A 20,386-nucleotide genomic window follows, 5' to 3' on the forward strand; every position below is an offset into this window, starting at 1 on the left:
AGGTAACTGGACTGGTTATGCTACGTTTACACATGACGACGACAAGTCACGAATACCACGAAGTACACATTCTTGGCCGCTGATCACGAATGTGATTATTCGGGGCAGAGGCATCAGGTGTCCTCAGGAACTGTTGCAACCTGTTACCACACATTATGATTAATGGCACATGTTGCCGGAAAATTATCAGGAACCATTACGCACGGTCAAGAATAGTGTTCCGCGTTGTTAATCGCTATCGCGCGCTATTGCGCGTAACAGCGCATCGTTAAGTTCTGTCACGTTGTGAACGAGGTGAATTGTCTCCACACACACTCCCATATTCATCCAACCGAATTCAGATCGCTCCAGTCTTTAAGAACTTTGTGACTGCATGCGTAGTTGGCCTCTGTGCCATGGAGTGGCGCACAGAGGAGGAGACAGACAGAGCCAGATGTGTGGCTTCATGCGGCTCTGGTCTGGCGCATTTCCCCAAACATCAGGCACATGCAGCAGGTGGAACACCTGCAGGAGCGCGCTGAAGAGCACTGAAATTTGACTTTTAGCCGACTTGATGTCAGCAATCAAACAATGTTGTGCAGCGCAGGGTTTAATTGTGCGCGCGCTTCTTCCTCCGCCGAACTGGAGGAGGTGCAGAGATGTCTGGCTGCACGTGAGTCTCCTCTCACTCCTCTGGTTCAGACTCGTTCTCCCGTTCATCGGTTACAGCAGGTGGAACACCTGCAGGAGAGTCCTGAGGAGCTTCAGCAGGAACTGTGTACAGACACTTGGAGCCGAGTTTAATTGTGCGCACGTGACAGAAAACTGATTCGTCGTGGCGCGCAGTGAAATGTGACGCCGCGTTACAAGTCGGGTCAAAACTTGACAGTTTCCGTGTCACTTCGTAATAACGCGTGACAGTTTGGGCTCCAAGAACCATCACAGGAACCACTACGAACGTTGTCACGTTCTGTTAAGGATCACTACTCATCAAGATGGATCAATACGCTCAGTTGCGACCTCCACGACGTGAGACAAAATGAGGGTGGTGTGTGAGATTCGTGGAAGATTTTTTGACAGGCAAAAACATGCTCCACGAATATCAATAATATCACGCACCAACACGCGCTATTAAGAAACCTATTCAGATGCGTTAAGTCACATTAAGAATGTCAGGAATGTGTCACGAATGACAGAAAAATGACATTCGTAACGCGTCTTGGTTATGTGTAAACGCACCTTTAGGCTGGACACAAATGCAAGACTCACAACAAGCTCTGTAAGTAAAAGCAGTTTACTGAAGCAGTAAACGGGGTCCAGTACACAGTGAGGCAGTCCAACAAGAGTAACAAAACCAAATACATCAGGCAAAAAACGTGGTCGATACAGGCAGGTAATCATAACACATGTAAGGCAAGCAGCTCGAGAATACAAAAACAGAGCGGGAGAGGAGGCACATCAATCTGACGAAGGAGCAAGCCAAAATGAGGAGCTTATATACACCCAGGGGATGAGGTGCAGATTAAAAGCAGGTGTGCTTGGAACGCTCCAGAAAGAGGGTGTGGCCAGAGAGAGGGAAACACCCACCACCAAGAGCCAGCAGAGACAGACAAGAGAGAAAGGGACAGACAGACCCAAGCAGGAAAAACCCCAGCAAGAGACTAAACAAAACAGAAAGTAACTGAACAAACAAATCAAAGCAAAGAAATAAAAGCAGACAGAACACAAATCCTGACAGTCATTAAACCAACTTTATCTTTAAAATCATTTATGCACCCTGACTGTAAAACAGCCCATATTATACATACTGTGTGTGTGTGTGTGTGTATATATATATATATATATATATATATATATATATACATGGTGTGTCCATAAAGTAACGGTCCTTTTTATTTTTTTTTTTAAACTATATGGATTTCATTCATATGTTTTTACATCAGACATGCTTGAACCCTCGTGCGCATGCGTGAGCTTTTCCACGCCTGTCAGTGACGTCATTCTCCTGTGAGCACGCCTTGGGAAGGAGTGGTCCTGCCCCCTCGTCGGATTTTCATTGTGGACATGCCTATCTTGGCTTTCAGTGCTTACCAGTCGAGTGAGTATAAGAGAACTTGTGGAGAGCTGGACATGTCCAAACTTGTCCTCTAACACTCCGAAATGGAGGTCTTCCTTTGTCTCGCTTCATCAGCGAATTGGTCGTGACAAGCGAAGCCTCCACACGGCTTTCCATGACAAAATCTCTTGTTAAAAGTGAAATCTACCAGAAAATAGCTGATGTCCAGCTCTTGTGTAGTTAAAGTCCTTATTCTCTGTGAAGCCCGTAAAATTTTCACCAAAAGCCAGATAACCTTTTCAAATGGTTTCCAGGTGCCAGTCTCTAACAGCTTCTGAAAAAATTCTGATGGAAAAAAAGTCCTTTTCATTCCGCCATTTCCAAACAATGAAAATCCGACGAGGGGGCGGGACCACTCCTTCCCAAGGCGTGCTCACAGGAGAATGACGTCACCGACAGGCGTGGAAAAACTCACGCATGCGCACGAGGGTTCAAGCATGTCTGACGTAAAAACATATGAATGAAATCCATATAGTTTTTAAAAAAACATAAAAAGGACCGTTACTTTATGGACACACCACGTATATATATATATATATATATATATATATGCTTTGCACTGGGATACCAATTAACTGCAAATTATAAAGAAGGTAATGCTCATACTGCCGAGAGTATTATAGCACTGCATTTTATTTTAAATATTACTCCTAAGGAAGAAAACAATTTTGCTTTCTTGTTCTTGCAATACTGAAAATCAGTTCAACTGAGAATTGCTCTTGAGAAATAATTAAATGCATCATAAAATCTCACAAGACAAATTTTAATAATAATAAAATAGACAAGCTTTTATCACCAAGCCTGCTGATACAGGGATGAAGCTGGACTGTTTGACACGGGCAGACATGAGAAAAAAAGAAAGAAAGAAAAACAACATTCTTTGCATTGAAGAACACGTGAATTTAATAACTGTACCACATTTTAAAAATAAATGTGACTTATAGACTGGTGAAACTTGTATTTTTTTCCTCTCTGTGACATTTTTTCATAAATACAATATTCTAGAATCTAGTCCAACTTATAGACATGCTTTTCCTTTTGTTTGTAAAATATTAAAATGCTGTGGAGGAACACTGAGCTGCATCATGTTGTGCAGGACAGTCACCATATACATTTTATAAAATAGTCCAGTAGTCTAACTAAAGCTGGAGAAACAATGTGATACTATACAATTTGTCATGTGTTGTGTGTGTGCATGGGGGGGTGCTCTGACAGATACAGGCAAAAAGTACTTCACTTTATTCCTTTTGAGCATATAAATTGTGGCATTGGATGTTATTTTATGCTGTGCTGAAAGACACCAACTGAGGATCATCTGGTTTCTCTAAGCAGGTAGAACAGGAAAAGATGACAAAGTACGTTGCAGCAACATTAACGAAAGACTGCAAAAAGACAACCGATATGAAGATGCTGCCTCCATCTGGGCGCAAAGTGCAAGAATTTTTTTTTTCTCTCCCCGAATGCAACACTTGTCATTTTACATGCAAAGAAAACACACAATAACAGCAATAAAGCATAAAAATGTTATTTTGAAGAGAACAATATTAAATAGGTACAAACTAATTTATTGCGTGCAGTTAAAATTCATGCTGCAGTGAAAACCTGTCTGTGGATGAAGTTATGCAATTTTGCACTAGATTTCATGATCACATTTCTGTTAAGCCCAGTTCTCTTGCTCCATAGGTGAGTTTCAACTTTATCTAAATTCTAGGTCTGTTAGTGAAGCTTAGGGCTAGCGGCTGGTGATCACCTTTGGATTTCTCTGCTTTCCTGTTGATTTACTGCTGAATTATACCTTAGGTGTAGTTTTTGTGGCCTACCAATTTTGCCCTTTTTCTCTCTGTCCAAGGCACGGATAATGGGACGGCTACTGAAGACAGGGTGCTGGACTGGCCATGAGATGCCACGGGAATGGACATTGCCGTGGAAACAGACCCACTGACGGCATGAGGAATTCTGAATGGCCCCTGCCTGTGGCATAACCACCTGCGCAGACTTCTCATGAAATAGATATTCTTTTATTATATCATGTTGTTTGATTTCCTGTTTTGTTTCTTCACCTGTGTAAAGCTTGTAAAATACTACAATGTTCCTAAGCAGTTGGTCACCCCTCTCAGTCTGGTCTGCTTAAAGTTTCTTCCTCAATATCATCAGAGGGAGTTTTTCCTTACCACTGTCGCCTGTGTGCTTATTCTAGGAGTTGGTAAGGTTAGACCTTGCTTGTGTGAAGCACCTTGAGGTAGCTTTTGTTGTGTGGGCCGCTGAAGAGGAGGTACTGCTGGCCCACCACCACCAGAGGGCGCCCTGCCTGGAGTGCGGGCTCCAGGCACCAGAGGGCGCCGCCGCCTCACGGGAGCAGCCTCGGTGACAGCTGTCACCCATCACCTGAGACAGCTGACTGCAATCATCAGTGGGGTATATCAGCAGGACGGCATCTCCACCTCATTGCCGAGATATCGTTCTACCTGGAAGGTAATATTCTCAGCTGACTGCTTGACAGTAACCTTTTGTGACTTTTGTGAGTGATAACAGACCTTTTTTCCAACGAGAGGTGGAGGTAGCTTTCCTGCCGTGTGGATTACTGGGTGCAAACGCGCCCACCTTTAATTGTGTTTTTGTTCCTCGCCAGCAGTACCAGGTCCGACACGCGGAGGCAGTGGCCACCTGGGAGTTCGGGACTTGGCGGCTCCAGTATACCCGGGGTCCTGTGGCGGAGGAAGCCGTGTGGTACCGGTCTTACCTTGGAGAGGCGTCTCCTATCTTCGAGCCTGCCCACACGACACTTTTGTAAATTGACTGTTGTCCATTTCTGTGATTGGTTGTATTCGTTGTGCACATTCACAACAGTAAAGCGTTGTTATTTGACTTACTCCATTGTCCGTTCATTTGCGCCCCCTGTTGTGGGTCCGTGTTCCTACACTTTCCCAACAGGATATCTCGGCCAGCGTCATGGATCCCGAGGGGCGTCAACCGGCTGTTGAACGGCCAATGGAAGAACAAAGCGCACAGGCGTCCGCAGGAGGGGTAATCGGTGAGTTGCAGCGGATCCTCACCACTTTCACGACTCGGTTAGAATCGATGGCCGAGCAGAACGCCCTCCTGAACCGCAGGGTGGAGGCTCTCGCCGCGCAGGTGGAAGCGCGCCCTCCGGGCGCCGCTGCGGCTCTCCCTCCCGTAGACCCTGTGCGTGATAGCGACGTTCCACTGGTTGTCCAACGACCCCCCCCACCATCCTCTGAAGCATACATAAGCCCCCCAGAGCCGTACGGAGGCTGTGTGGAGACGTGCGCGGATTTCCTTATGCAGTGTTCGCTCGTCTTCGCACAGCGTCCCGTCATGTACGCGACCGACGCTAGCAAGGTAGCTTATGTGATAAATCTGCTTCGTGGTGAGGCACGCGCTTGGGCTACAGCGCTCTGGGAGCAAAAGTCACGGCTCCTTCAGACATACGATGGGTTTGTGAGGGAGCTCAGAACAGTGTTCGATTACCCTAATAGAGGAGAGACCGCTTCAGCCGTTCTGCTGTCAATGAGACAGGGGCGCCGGAGCGCAGCTGCCTATGCAGTCGACTTCCGCATCGCGGCTGCGAGGTCCGGCTGGAATAACACTGCCCTCCGCGCCGCCTTCGTAAACGGACTGTCATTGGTCCTCAAGGAGCACCTGGTGGCTAAGGACGAACCGCGGGATTTGGATGGGCTTATCGATCTTGTCATACGATTAGACAATCGGTTAAATGAGCGCCGTCGGGAACGAGACGAAGGGCGTGGCCAGGCACGCGTCGTCCCTCTCCCTTCCGGTTCCGACCGCGTTCCGCCCTCCCCACGCTCCACGGCCCCTGCGCTCCGTGCGATCACAGCTCCCCCTGCTGACGAAGCTATGGACACGAGTAGGGCAACATTTAGGGCACCGGTCACACAAAGGAGGCTGGCCCGCGGAGCGTGTTTTGTTTGTGGCTCGATTGAGCATCAGGTACGAGACTGCCCCGAATGGTTAAACACCAACGCCCGCCCCTAGACACTGGGCTAGGGGGGGGCCGAGACGTTCACGTGGGACACACCCACATCGCCACACGACTCCCAGTTACAATCCTTTATGAGGATTTAACCCTGAAGGCCCCAGCACTGGTGGACACGGGCTCAGAAGGGAATTTGCTTGATAGCAAATGGGCCAGGGAGATAGGGTTCCCTCTGGTGGCGCTTACCTCGCCTGTGCAGGTACGGGCACTAGATGGCTCCCTACTCCCTCCAATCACCCACAAGACACCACCAGTAACTCTGGTGGTGTCGGGGAATCACCGGGAGGAGATAGAGTTTTTTGTAACTCCGGCCACCTCCCGTGTGATTTTAGGTTTTCCCTGGATGTTGAAGCATAATCCCCGGATCGATTGGCCGTCCGGGGTAGTGGTCCAGTGGAGCGAGACCTGCCATCGGGTATGTTTAGGTTCCTCGGTTCCTCCCGGTTCCCAGGCCAGGGAGGAGGTCAGAGCCCCGCCCAATCTAGGGACGGTGTCGGTGCAGTACCATGACCTTGCGGAGGTGTTCAGCAAGGATCTGGCACTCACCCTTCCCCCGCACCGCCCGTATGATTGTGCCATTGATTTGGTTCCAGGCGTTGAGTTCCCGTCCAGCAGGCTGTACAACCTCTCACGACCTGAACGCGAATCAATGGAGACCTACATCCGGGACTCTTTGGCTGCCGGGTTGATCCGGAATTCCACCTCCCCGATGGGTGCGGGTTTCTTTTTTGTGGGGAAAAAGGATGGCGGATTACGTCCATGCATTGATTACAGGGGGCTGAACGAAATCACGGTTCGTAACCGATACCCCTTACCCTTGTTGGATTCGGTGTTCACGCCCCTGCATGGAGCCAAGATATTCACCAAGCTTGATCTTAGGAATGCGTATCACCTGGTTCGGATCCGGAAGGGAGACGAGTGGAAGACGGCATTTAACACCCCGTTAGGTCATTTTGAGTACCTGGTCATGCCGTTCGGTCTTACAAATGCTCCCGCGACGTTCCAAGCATTGGTTAATGATGTCTTGCGGGACTTCCTGCACCGATTCGTCTTCGTATATTTAGACGACATACTCATCTTTTCTCCGGATCCTGAGACCCATGTCCGACATGTACGTCAGGTCCTGCAGCGGTTATTGGAGAACCGGCTGTTTGTTAAGGGCGAGAAGTGTGAGTTTCACCGCACCTCTTTGTCCTTCCTGGGGTTCATCATCTCCCCCGACTCCGTCGCTCCTGATCCGGCCAAGGTTGCAGCGGTGAGAGACTGGCCCCAACCCACAAGCCGTAGGAAGCTGCAACAGTTCCTCGGCTTTGCGAATTTCTACAGGAGGTTCATTAAGGGCTACAGCCAGGTTGCTAGCCCCCTGACAGCCCTGACCTCACCAAAAGTCCCCTTCACCTGGTCGGATCGTTGCGATGCCGCGTTCAAGGAGTTGAAACGGCGCTTCTCGTCTGCACCCGTTCTGGTGCAGCCCGATCCTAGCCGCCAGTTAGTGGTTGAAGTGGACGCCTCGGACTCAGGGATAGGAGCTGTGCTGTCCCAGAGTGGGAAGACCGATAAGGTCCTTCATCCGTGTGCCTATTTTTCCCGCAGGTTGACCCCGGCTGAACGGAACTATCACGTCGGCAACCGAGAACTCCTAGCGGTGAAAGAGGCTCTTGAAGAGTGGAGACACCTGTTGGAGGGAACGTCCGTGCCGTTCACGGTTTTCACTGACCACCGGAACCTGGAATATATCAGGACCGCCAAGCGGCTGAATCCCAGGCAAGCCCGCTGGTCACTGTTCTTCGGCCGTTTTGACTTCCGCATCACCTACCGGCCCGGGACCAAGAACCAGAAGTCGGATGCCTTGTCCCGGGTACACGAAGACAAGGTCAAAGCGGAGTTGTCGGATCCACCGGAACCCATCATCCCGGAGTCCACTATCGTGGCCACCCTCACCTGGGACGTAGAGAGAACCGTCCGGGAGGCCCTGGCACGGAGCCCGGACCCCGGGACTGGACCAAAGAACAGACTGTACGTCCCACCAGAGGCTAGGGCTGCAGTCCTGGACTTCTGTCACGGCTCCAAGCTCTCCTGTCATCCAGGGGTGCGAAGAACCGTGGCAGTTGTCCGGCAGCGCTTCTGGTGGGCGTCCCTGGAGGCCGACGTCCGGGACTACATCCAGGCCTGTACCACCTGTGCCAGGGGCAAGGCCGACCATCGCAAGGCTCCGGGACTGCTACAGCCGCTGCCCGTGCCTCATCGCCCCTGGTCCCACATCGGCCTGGATTTTGTCACGGGCCTCCCGCCGTCCCAGGGCAACACCGTGATCCTCACGATAGTGGACCGATTCTCCAAGGCGGCCCACTTCGTGGCCCTCCCGAAGCTCCCAACGGCCCAGGAGACAGCGGACGTCCTGGTCCACCACGTCGTCCGCCTGCATGGGATACCATCAGACATCGTCTCCGATCGCGGTCCCCAGTTCTCCTCGCATGTCTGGAGGAGCTTTTGCCGGGAGCTGGGGGCCACGGTCAGTCTCTCGTCCGGGTATCACCCCCAGACCAACGGGCAAGCAGAGCGGGCCAATCAAGAAATGGAGCAAACACTGCGTTGTGTGACAGCCGCGCACCCGGCGGCCTGGAGTACTCATCTGGCCTGGATCGAGTACGCCCACAACAGTCAAGTGTCATCAGCCACCGGCCTCTCCCCCTTTGAGGTGTGTTTGGGGTATCAGCCCCCGTTGTTCCCGGTGGTTGAGGGAGAGGTCGGTGTGCCCTCGGTCCAGGCCCACCTGCGGAGGTGCCGTCGGGTGTGGCGTGCCGCCCGTTCTGCTTTGTTGAGGGCCCGGATGAGGGCGAAGACCCATGCAGACCGGCGGCGGACCCCGGCCCCTACGTATCGCCCCGGGCAGGAAGTGTGGTTGTCCACAAAGGACATCCCACTACAAGTGGCCTCCCCCAAACTACAGGACAGGTACATAGGACCGTTTAAAATCCTCAAGGTCATCAATCCCGCCGCAGTGAGGCTTCAGCTTCCAGCCTCACTGCGGATCCATCCAGTGTTCCATGTGTCGAAAATCAAGCCCCATCACACCTCGCCCCTCTGTACACCCGGTCCGGCGCCACCTCCTGCCCGGATCATCGATGGCGAGCCGGCTTGGACAGTGCGCCGGTTGTTGGACGTCCGACGGATGGGCCGGGGCTTTCAATATCTGGTGGACTGGGAGGGGTACGGCCCTGAAGAACGCTCCTGGGTGAAGAGGAGCTTCATCCTGGACCCGGCCCTCCTGGCCGACTTCTACCGTCGCCACCCGGACAAGCCCGGTCGGGCGCCAGGAGGCGCCCGTTGAGGGGGGGGTCCTGTTGTGTGGGCCGCTGAAGAGGAGGTACTGCTGGCCCACCACCACCAGAGGGCGCCCTGCCTGGAGTGCGGGCTCCAGGCACCAGAGGGCGCCGCCGCCTCACGGGAGCAGCCTCGGTGACAGCTGTCACCCATCACCTGAGACAGCTGACGGCAATCATCAGTGGGGTATATCAGCAGGACGGCATCTCCACCTCATTGCCGAGATATCGTTCTACCTGGAAGGTAATATTCTCAGCTGACTGCTTGACAGTAACCTTTTGTGACTTTTGTGAGTGATAACAGACCTTTTTTCCAACGAGAGGTGGAGGTAGCTTTCCTGCTGTGTGGATTACTGGGTGCAAACGCGCCCACCTTTAATTGTGTTTTTGTTCCTCGCCAGCAGTACCAGGTCCGACACGCGGAGGCAGTGGCCACCTGGGAGTTCGGGACTTGGCGGCTCCAGTATACCCGGGGTCCTGTGGCGGAGGAAGCCGTGTGGTACCGGTCTTACCTTGGAGAGGCGTCTCCTATCTTCGAGCCTGCCCACACGACACTTTTGTAAATTGACTGTTGTCCATTTCTGTGATTGGTTGTATTCGTTGTGCACATTCACAACAGTAAAGCGTTGTTATTTGACTTACTCCATTGTCCGTTCATTTGCGCCCCCTGTTGTGGGTCCGTGTTCCTACACTTTCCCAACAGCTTTGTTGTGATCTGGCACCATATAAAATTAAATACATTGACATTTTGTCTCATAGAAAAGCCTTAAGTCTACAGTTTAATACGCTTTTACTGTTGGCCAGGTTTGGGATGCACATGGGTTTTAATGTTGCCAGACTGGCTGTTCACATCATCACATTAATGCTGAAAATCAGGTCACTGCCACACAGCTGTGCTGCCCTTATGCGAGAATCAGTCACATGTTCTGGTCACATTTGGCCGACAACAGTAACATCTATAGCTGCACCCATAAAAGTATTAAGCAACAGAAGTCCAATTATCACTGCTTTATGTCGGATCACAATCATTGTCCTCCATGCACATTTTGCCCTAAAGATTCATAGACAGACAAAATGTGTTATAATTACACCCCCCCAACACACCACACACACACACACACACACACACACACACACACACACACACACACACACACACACACACACACACACACACACACACACACACACACACACACACACACACACACACACACACACACATCTTAAAGCTGATAATAAAATAATAAAACATACATTTCAGGACAATTAAAAATGAATAGGCTGTTCTCAAAACAAGCTTTCTTTTCATTGTGTATGGACTAGGTGAGCAACATCAATATGTAGAGAGCGCCCTCTCTTGGTACATTGTGGCTCTACACTGTATACAGTGTGATGTCAAGTGAAGTCCACTCATCGAGATAACAACTACTTCTCTAGGGCTCTGTGTGTGCACAATATCACTAACACCCTTGAATCAAGTGTCACCACTGTGCATAAATTTTTTGTTCAGCTGGTTTCAGAACAGCAGGTTTTGAGGCTGTGCAGACTGCAATGCATCATGGGTGTTGACTTTTCACATCCATGCCTTGTAGAGCAGATGAGGTAAAAGATTATAGTCATATCTATCTGCTTTATTTCATTGCTATGGAAAGATAAAGGTAAAACTGGCAAGCTGTGTGCTAATACAGTAGTTCTATGGAATTTTTAATCTAAAGTTTCACTACCATGGAAGAACTACAAAGCATTCTGAAAGAAAGTCATAAATTTATTTAAAAGGTGTATGTTGCATAATTTTGTAGAGCTTTTTCCCTAGGAACAGGCAAAGTTGTTCTTTATGATCACCAGGACTTAGGAATGACCATCTACCTAAAGCCCCTTTTACCCATGGACCTAGTAACATTTATAGAAGAGCAGTGACCTATAGCAGCAGAGATCTGACATTAAATGATCTTTGTTATGTAAAATTTCTGCAGTGAAGCTGCACAGTTCATTGCTCATGCAGAGCAGTAAGGGGAATAAACAAACACTTATACTGTCACCTTGGACTTACGTATTTGTCAAGTCAACCCTGTGTCTATCTCAGTGCCCTCCTCCAGCGGTGGTGTTGGAGATCTTGGAGATTGGGGTTCAGATGATAGAGCAGGGGATGCAGCAGGAGATGAAGATGAAGCTGTACCCCTCCCCCAGGTTACTGTCTTCCTGCCTCCTGGTTATGTCTTATTCCCTCTGACCATGCTTACCGTGCCATACGTGAGTTGTTCGCCATAAACTGTTGGCAGGGTGAAGCCGAATGAGCTTTTAGGTGGGTCACGTCATGGCCATGTGTTGTTTGCATTAACGAGGTGCAACATGGCACAACGTGGCGCCTACAAGGATACCCGAAAATTAAGATTGACAGCTGCAATACGTGGCCCATATGGGGTTCATTCCTGTACCATACGAGGCTTGAACGTGGCACATACGAGAGACAGCGAGGCAGACTCATCCACGTAGCCCCTAGGTAACTCTGATAATGGGCCTCTAACAGCCTCGTACTCACCACCAACATGCCTCTAACATCCTCGTTTATCCATATAGTACCTCGTACACAAAATGCCCCACCTTATTTTTGCTCAATTTTGAACTTCATGAAATTTGTGCCACGCTCAGAAATGAGCCTCGTTAGCTGAATAATCTACCTCTAAGAGCCACTATTCTCCCATGTTTCTTGAATAACTCAACTCGTACAAAAAATTCATGCTAGGTGGCTCATTATTCATTGTTCATTATTCAGTCTGACCAGGGCTTTATAATGTAAAATGTAAACAGAAAGTCACAAATCTTTATTCCATGCCTAACCCGTGTGAGAGTAATCTGTGTAACTTTGTTACTATGTCCGAACTGGGTAAAAAGACAAACTTTTACCTGTCGCACTTTTGTTCAGATATAATACCTGAGTGCAATATTAACAGAGGACCCATGTCAAAGGGGCTTTACCCTGCAAAAATGAAATTTTACTTGTGCAAAAGTGAATAAAAGTGCATAAGCCCCTTATGCTGCAGAAAATGATTCATGTTGGTCAAAATATTGTCACACTACATGCATTACAAAGCGATTTATTATTGCAAAACAAAATGAAAACTGGTACAATTTCATGAATATTGAGTGGAGTACCACTTCCACTGTTGCATCTTCCCGCTAACATGACTCTGTTTGGATATATCTAATTTACAATGTCAAAAAACAACAACAAAAAAAAAAGTCTGAAGGAAAGTGATTACATATCGTAGGTGAGTCCAGGTCAACAAGGTGCCTTGTTGCAGACTTCTCTGACAGCCACCAGCAATTTATTTACAGATTCCATCATCAATCGGAAACTTTCGTTGAAGCTGCCCATACCTTCCTTTACCCAGGCTGCCTGCACCTCTCTGACCCACACCAGGATCCCATCCAGCTGCTTCTGCACCTCCTTCTGCTCAGCCAGCTCAGCCAGCAAAGCCTGTCGTGCACAAACCTCTGCGTCGTAGGCTCTTTGAAGTTCTGCAAGGGATGTCTCCAGCCTCAGCGCCTCCTGGACAGGACAGACCCACAGCAAAATCAGATATATATTTACTCAATTTTGTTCCCTGGTGCATTGAAATTACAGTCTTGATAGCACACAGTGCAGTTTGTACATTCAGTAAATTTTACTGATAATGTTGTACGTTGTGTTTGTTGTACATTGTTGTGTGTCACACTGTTCTCGGATACAAACAAATAAGGTTGCATGCCATATTTTATGTCTCAGTTTGTACACCGCACTGGTAGAGCTCTTGTAGAGCTCAAACCTCCACCAACACTAGTTTCCAATTTCACAAATTTTTACCTTGGAAAACATTTTCAATGTCAAAGTCCTGTTAGAAGTGGCTTTTCATAACATAAATTAGAATCAAATGTCAGGAGTATGTATTGTAAGTTTTTGTGGTGTTGTCAAGTTTTTTTTTCCTTCAACTTGTTTAGATTCTGAATTCTTTTTAAGATGATTTTCACAGAACATTGGTTATCTCTGCTATGCACAATTTGTCATTGCTTTTTGGCACTTGGTTTCCCACTAATAACTGGAAGACAGACACACAGGCATAAAATTGGAATCTCCATCCAAGTTTGGTGGTGTAGGTTCATCTATCATAGAAAAATGAGAGTGACTGAAGCACTTCTAATTGAGTTATAATGCAAAATATACACCAAATGGTCTTTTCAATTTTAAATTCAAATGTCCACAAAATCCACAATCCGGATCAGATTCGGATCAAACTTTTTCAGGTGATAGTGAGTGCCAGTCTCCACCTAACTTTCAAATATGAGAGTGACTAGGGTATGTTTGATTAATATATAATGTAAATATACATTAAAATTGGTTTTTAATTATAAATTTAATTGGCCACAAAATATGTAATCCAGATCTGATCCAGATCAAACTTTGTCAGTCGAAAAAGAATCAATCCTACATAATGCTATCAAATACGGAAGAAATTCAATCTTTTTTTGACAGTTAGGAATTTTTGAAAATTCATTCAATGTTAAACAGGGACTTTTCCAGTTTTCCATGATTTTTCCTGACTTTGAAAATTGAATCAGTTCTTGCCTATCAGGATATGAATCCTCTCTAAAAATGTCATAACTATATTTGAAAAATTGTGGGTTAAAGGCTGTTCACAAACAGACAAACAAATAGGTGAGAAAACATAACCTAAATATAAACATAATCATAGTGTGATTGATTGAGTGTGTGGACAGGTGTCTTTTATACAGGTAACGAGTTCAAACAGGTGCAATTAATACAGGTAATGAGTGCAGAATAGGAGGGCTTCTTAAAGAAAAGCTAAGAGGTCTGTGAGAGCCAGGATTCTTGCTGATTGGTAGGTGATCAAATAATTATTTCATGCAATAAAATGCAAAGTAATTATTTAAAAATCATACAATGTAATTTTCTGTTTTTTTTGTTTGTTTGTTTGTTTGTTTTAGATTGTCTTTAACAGTTAGTGTACCTATGATAATAATTACAGACCTCTACATTTTTGTAGGTGGAAATGCAAAAGTGGAATTAGCAAATTTGCTCATTAGAATGTGAGCCAGAGGGATTGGTCGTTACCGAAAAAGTGGCAAAGGCTACCATACCTTTTCTGAAAGTCTGGAATCTCAGCTTTTCAATGATATATGATGGCCATCTGACAAGAGTAGCTGTTAGAAGTTATGGCACATAACAATCTAATGTTGAGAAAAATTTTGCCGACGAACCAATGCAAAATAGTGAAGCAGTTGAAAATCTAAAAATTGTATAACAAGTAAGACATGGATTCCTATGTTTTTGGGTATGGCAAACCCAATTATGACATTAGCACTGCTGTAGAAGGTTAAGGTCATGACCTTTTGACAAGGTCAAATGGTTTGACCCTATGTTTGTAGTGACAAATAACAACTATGTTTATTGGAATATCTTGTGCTTTGTTGCCAGTGTTTGGTTTCTGTACATAGCACACAAAGAAAAGACTCATATGCCACAACCAGATAAGAATCAGTCTTGTATAGCATATGGGCAAAGAGTGACCACAATCAAATAACCTTAAGCCAATCAATATAAACACACAAAAAAACCTTAAACCAAAGTTGGACAACAATGAAGCATTAACAAACATGTCAAGGAGTGGAAACACACTCAGAATATCTTAAAAATCTAAAACAGTCTTGGATAAAGTACGAGAACATTATTAAACATGTCAATGATTGAAAATACCTCAATCAGAGCCGTTACAACTTTTCAACAGACTAGACAGTTTAAACCTTTAATAACCTTCGACAGCATTTCATCATTCTTCATCTTATCAGTAATAGTTTGGAACTTGCACATTTACTGATGACTAAATTACTTGTTCAATAAGCAAAAATCTACATAAACAGTTTAACACTTAAATCTAGTTTCATTACTGGAATGTGTACCAGACTGACAACTAACAATTAAGATAGATCATCAAGATAAGCAAATAATTACTCAACCTTACTAAACAATCATGTTTGAAAATACATGGCCACGCTTGTCTTTACATTCAGTCAAGGCTATGAAACTAATCAAATTCCTCATCATCATCATCATCATCAGAGGAATAGGACTGATCCTCATCAGCAATGTCATCCTTCTGATTTTTGCGCTGTCTTGCATAGCATAGGTCAGTGCAGGCCAAGTTGTTGGCAACACACTGACATGACTGAGTGACACAGTCCCTTCTGCATGAACAGGACAGAAACTCAAGTACTGCTTGTGGACCAGTGGGGACATTGAACCAGTCTACAGAGAGGTGCAAGTCACCATCTTGACCAGCTCTAGACCAACCATGCTCAACTGGGGAAGGAACCTCAGGGTTGTTCTCAAGGCATCTCCTCCAGATAGCACTTTGATAGTTAGCTCTGAGACAGTGCTTCCTGAGAGAATCTCAGCAAGGAGGTAACTGCCAGGATTCTATGCCTTTCTTTGCACAGAAAAGTGCATACCTCATTTCACTGATGTTGGCGATTCTGGACTTGGAGCTATACAGTTTACACGTAAATTCTTGTAACCCTTCATACAACTCCGGTGACAAGGTCCAGTCTCTCCCCATCTTCTTGAAGGTCTCACAGAAGGTTTCATTCCTCTGAAGCAATTTTAAGGCTGACACTTTACCATGACCTGCAAATGCACTTAGTGTGTCACAACCTGTGTATGCATGTATACCAGGCAAAGCCTGACACAACTGTGATCCTAGACCACTAGCAAGCTGAGAGATGCTTATATAACTAGTGTGATTTTTTTGTCCCTGTCTTCAGGAACAGGTCACACGTGAGTGAATTACTGGTAGCTAGACATAGTACCAAGACATCAGTATCATCAGACACAAGGATGACACATTTGTGACCAGTCCTTGAGACATGGCAAGCATGGAGCAGCATACATGTATCAGCTTCCTCTTGAGTGGATGACAGGTCTGCTACCTCTTGCACTCCCTGTTGGCTCAGCTTGTAACATTGATCTTTGGTTGTTGAAAAAAAAAAAAAAAAAAAAAAAAAAGCTGGTGTCTACCTCCTTCTAGGCTAATATACAAATGCTATATACCATTTAAAAGAGCATTTTGTTGGGATATAAAGACATCTACATGTGTCCTCACAAAATTATGAATGGAGAAAATAGAAAGAAAAATTATATAATTTGTACAAAAATGTCAAAAAATGTCACTGACCTTGCCAAAAGGTCATGACTTTGACCTTTTAGAGCAATGCTAATGTCATAATCGGGTTTGCCATACCCAAAAACATAGGAATCCATGTCTCACGTGTTGTTATACCATTTTTAGATTTTCAACTATCTCACTATCCTGCTTTGGTTAGTGGACAAAACATTTTTCAACCTTAGATTACGTTTTGTGCCATAACTTCTAACAGCTACTCTTGTCAGATGGCCATCATATATGATTGAAAAGCTGAGATTCCAGGCTTTCAGAAAATGCATGGTAACCTTTGCCACTTTTTCGGTAATGCTTTCCATATTTTGAGGTCCTGGCTCATGGTCTACATCACAGGAGTGGAAGCCGCACATTGCATTTGAGCGTTTTTCAACAGAATTATTAGATCCCGAAGGACGTGCTGAGTGGACTAAATTAGCAAGTTCCAATTATTATTTTTATCTATTATATATCCAAATAAACCCAGACAAATATTTGATGTCTATATTATGGCACTACAGTACAGTGCACTGGTTACCATTATTATATATTTACACATGGTATTATATACCGGGGGCAGCATGGTGGCTTAGTGGTTAGCACTGTTGCCTCACAGCGAGAAGGTTGTGGGTTCAATTCCCGTGGCCTTTCTGTGTGGAGTTTGCATGTTCTCCTCGTGTTTGCGTGGGTTTCCTCCAGGTGCTCTGGTTTCCTCCCACTTCCAAAGACATGCGGGTTAGGTGGACTGGAATCTTTAAATTGTCCGTAGGTGTGTGTGTGTGTGGATGTGTCTGTATTTGTTTGTGGCCCTGCGACAGACTGGTGTCCCTGCCTCGCGCTCTATGGCTGCTGGGATAGGCTCCTGCCCCCCGCGACCCTTAATTGGACTAAGCGGTAGAAGATAGATGAATATACTGATATACTGATACACAAGCTGACCTGCCTGTGTGTCTGTAATGCTGTCGTTACAATGGCAGGTGTGTCTATTATTTTGTTGACCTGGCTGTGTGTCTGTAATGCTGTCGTTACAATGGCAGGTGTGTCTATTACTTTTTTGACCTGCCTGTGTGTCTGTAATGCTGTCGTTACAATGACAGGTGTGTCTATTACTTTGTTGACCTGCCTGTGTGTCTGTAATGCTGTCGTTACAATGACAGGTGTCTAGTACTTTGTTGACCTGCCTGTGTGTCTGTAATGCTGTCGTTACAATGACAGGTGTGTCTATTACTTTGTTGACCTGCCTGTGTGTCTGTAATGCTGTCGTTACAATGACAGGTGTCTATTATTTTGTTGACCTGGCTGTGTGTCTGTAATGCTGTCGTTACAATGGCAGGTGTGTCTATTATTTTGTTGACCTGGCTGTGTGTCTGTAATGCTGTCGTTACAATGACAGGTGTGTCTATTATTTTGTTGACCTGGCTGTGTGTCTGTAATGCTGTCGTTACAATGACAGGTGTGTCTATTACTTTGTTGACCTGCCTGTGTGTCTGTAATGCTGTCATTACAATGGCAGGTGTGTCTATTACTTTTTTGACCTGCCTGTGTGTCTGTAATGCTGTCGTTACAATGACAGGTGTGTCTATTACTTTGTTGACCTGCCTGTGTGTCTGTAATGCTGTCGTTACAATGACAGGTGTCTATTACTTTGTTGACCTGCCTGTGTGTCTGTAATGCTGTCGTTACAATGGCAGGTGTGTCTATTATTTTGTTGACCTGGCTGTGTGTCTGTAATGCTGTCGTTACAATGGCAGGTGTGTCTATTACTTTTTTGACCTGCCTGTGTGTCTGTAATGCTGTCGTTACAATGACAGGTGTGTCTATTACTTTTTTGACCTGCCTGTGTGTCTGTAATGCTGTCGTTACAATGACAGGTGTGTCTATTACTTTTTTGACCTGCCTGTGTGTCTGTAATGCTGTCGTTACAATGACAGGTGTGTCTATTACTTTTTTGACCTGCCTGTGTGTCTGTAATGCTGTCGTTACAATGGCAGGTGTGTCTATTTTTCTGGCACTTTGTTGACCTGCCTGTGTGTCTGTAATGCTGTCGTTACAATGACAGGTGTGTCTATTACTTTGTTGACCTGCCTGTGTGTCTGTAATGCTGTCGTTACAATGACAGGTGTGTCTATTACTTTGTTGACCTGCCTGTGTGTCTGTAATGCTGTCGTTACAATGACAGGTGTGTCTATTACTTTGTTGACCTGCCTGTGTGTCTGTAATGCTGTCGTTACAATGGCAGGTGTGTCTATTTTTCTGGCACTTTGTTGACCTGCCTGTGTGTCTGTAATGCTGTCGTTACAATGACAGGTGTGTCTATTACTTTGTTGACCTGCCTGTGTGTCTGTAATGCTGTCGTTACAATGACAGGTGTGTCTATTACTTTGTTGACCTGCCTGTGTGTCTGTAATGCTGTCGTTACAATGACAGGTGTGTCTATTACTTTGTTGACCTGCCTGTGTGTCTGTAATGCTGTCGTTACAATGACAGGTGTGTCTATTACTTTGTTGACCTGCCTGTGTGTCTGTAATGCTGTCGTTACAATGACAGGTGTGTCTATTACTTTGTTGACCTGCCTGTGTGTCTGTAATGCTGTCGTTACAATGACAGGTGTGTCTATTACTTTGTTGACCTGCCTGTGTGTCTGTAATGCTGTCGTTACAATGACAGGTGTGTCTATTACTTTGTTGACCTGCCTGTGTGTCTGTAATGCTGTCGTTACAATGGCAGGTGTGTCTATTACTTTGTTGACCTGCCTGTGTGTCTGTAATGCTGTCGTTACAATGACAGGTGTGTCTATTACTTTGTTGACCTGCCTGTGTGTCTGTAATGCTGTCGTTACAATGGCAGGTGTGTCTATTTTTCTGGCACTTTGTTGACCTGCCTGTGTGTCTGTAGCTCGGCTGCGGTGCGGCTCGTCTTCGGGCAGCAGGACGTTTGGCGGCACGGACAAACAGCGGGTCACCAGCAGCGCGTCCATCCGCTGCGACAGTTGCCTGAAGCGTTCTTCGAGGAAGAACTGCAGCTTGCGGCTGCAGTCCCTGGCCCTGGAGAGGAGCAGCTCCTCGGCCTCCCCTGACTCTCCTTTGCTCAGCTGTCTCACACACACTTTCTCCACGACGGGTAAAATGTCGTACAGGCAGTCCTGGAAGGCGCTGTAGACCCGCAACATACACGTTTCCGGTGTGAAACCGAAAAACTGGGCCTCATACAGGTGAAGGTTGTCCGCCTTCTCTTCGCTTTCTCCGCGGGCTTCCACCATTGTCTCTCCCACTGCTTCCCGCGCCATGTTGAATCCCAGACGTTACTCTGCGTCTTCGTGACATCATGACGCAAAAGGCACACCCCCTTCTCCAAACGAAAGGCGCACGCGCAGACGCTTTTCCTCCTCCTGGTGCTGCTTTTTGGTCTCTGTTGATAGCGGCTTCTGCTTCCACACGTGTAACTATTCTCATGTGAATCCCGCTTTTTCAGACCCGTTTGTAGTCTTATTCCGCTTTGGCAGACAGGTAAACTGACAGTAGTTTGTTGTCCGTTTGGCTTTAGTACAACTGCGCAGCCGCTTCCTTGTCGGGGGTAGAGGTTACGGCTGGAAGTTTAGCCGGTGTTGCTCTTGTTAGCTTGGTGATGTTAGCTTACCGATGCGACCACTTTTTTTGTTGTGCTGTTGCTAACGTTAGCTAGCTAGCAACTGCTGTTTATCGCCGGACAATTCGTCTGTCTTTCTGCGTGAGCCTAAAATGTT

The 20,386-nt window shown here is 46.5% G+C and overlaps 2 protein-coding genes across 3 annotated transcripts in view; one reads left to right on the top strand and one right to left on the bottom strand.

The window, feature by feature from the left end:
• Positions 1-12,423: 12,423 nt before the first annotated feature.
• mis12 (MIS12 kinetochore complex component) lies at positions 12,424-19,989 on the bottom strand. Its single transcript, XM_034187520.1, has 2 exons — positions 19,526-19,989; positions 12,424-12,986 (listed from the first exon to the last, which is right to left on the bottom strand). The coding sequence occupies exons 1-2, from the start codon at positions 19,928-19,930 to the stop codon at positions 12,717-12,719; spliced, it is 675 nt and encodes a 224-aa protein (XP_034043411.1). The 5' UTR covers positions 19,931-19,989; the 3' UTR covers positions 12,424-12,716.
• ppm1g (protein phosphatase, Mg2+/Mn2+ dependent, 1G) overlaps positions 19,990-20,386 on the top strand; it is a 56,042-nt gene continuing 55,645 nt past the window's right edge. For both annotated transcript variants that reach the window (XM_034187510.1, XM_034187503.1), the window contains exon 1: positions 19,990-20,150. The gene's annotated coding sequence lies outside the window, so the exon portion shown is untranslated. The remainder of the gene's footprint in view (positions 20,151-20,386) is intronic.

The sequence above is a fragment of the Thalassophryne amazonica genome, chromosome 2 (assembly GCF_902500255.1).
Source record: "Thalassophryne amazonica chromosome 2, fThaAma1.1, whole genome shotgun sequence".
NCBI lineage: Eukaryota > Metazoa > Chordata > Actinopteri > Batrachoidiformes > Batrachoididae > Thalassophryne > Thalassophryne amazonica.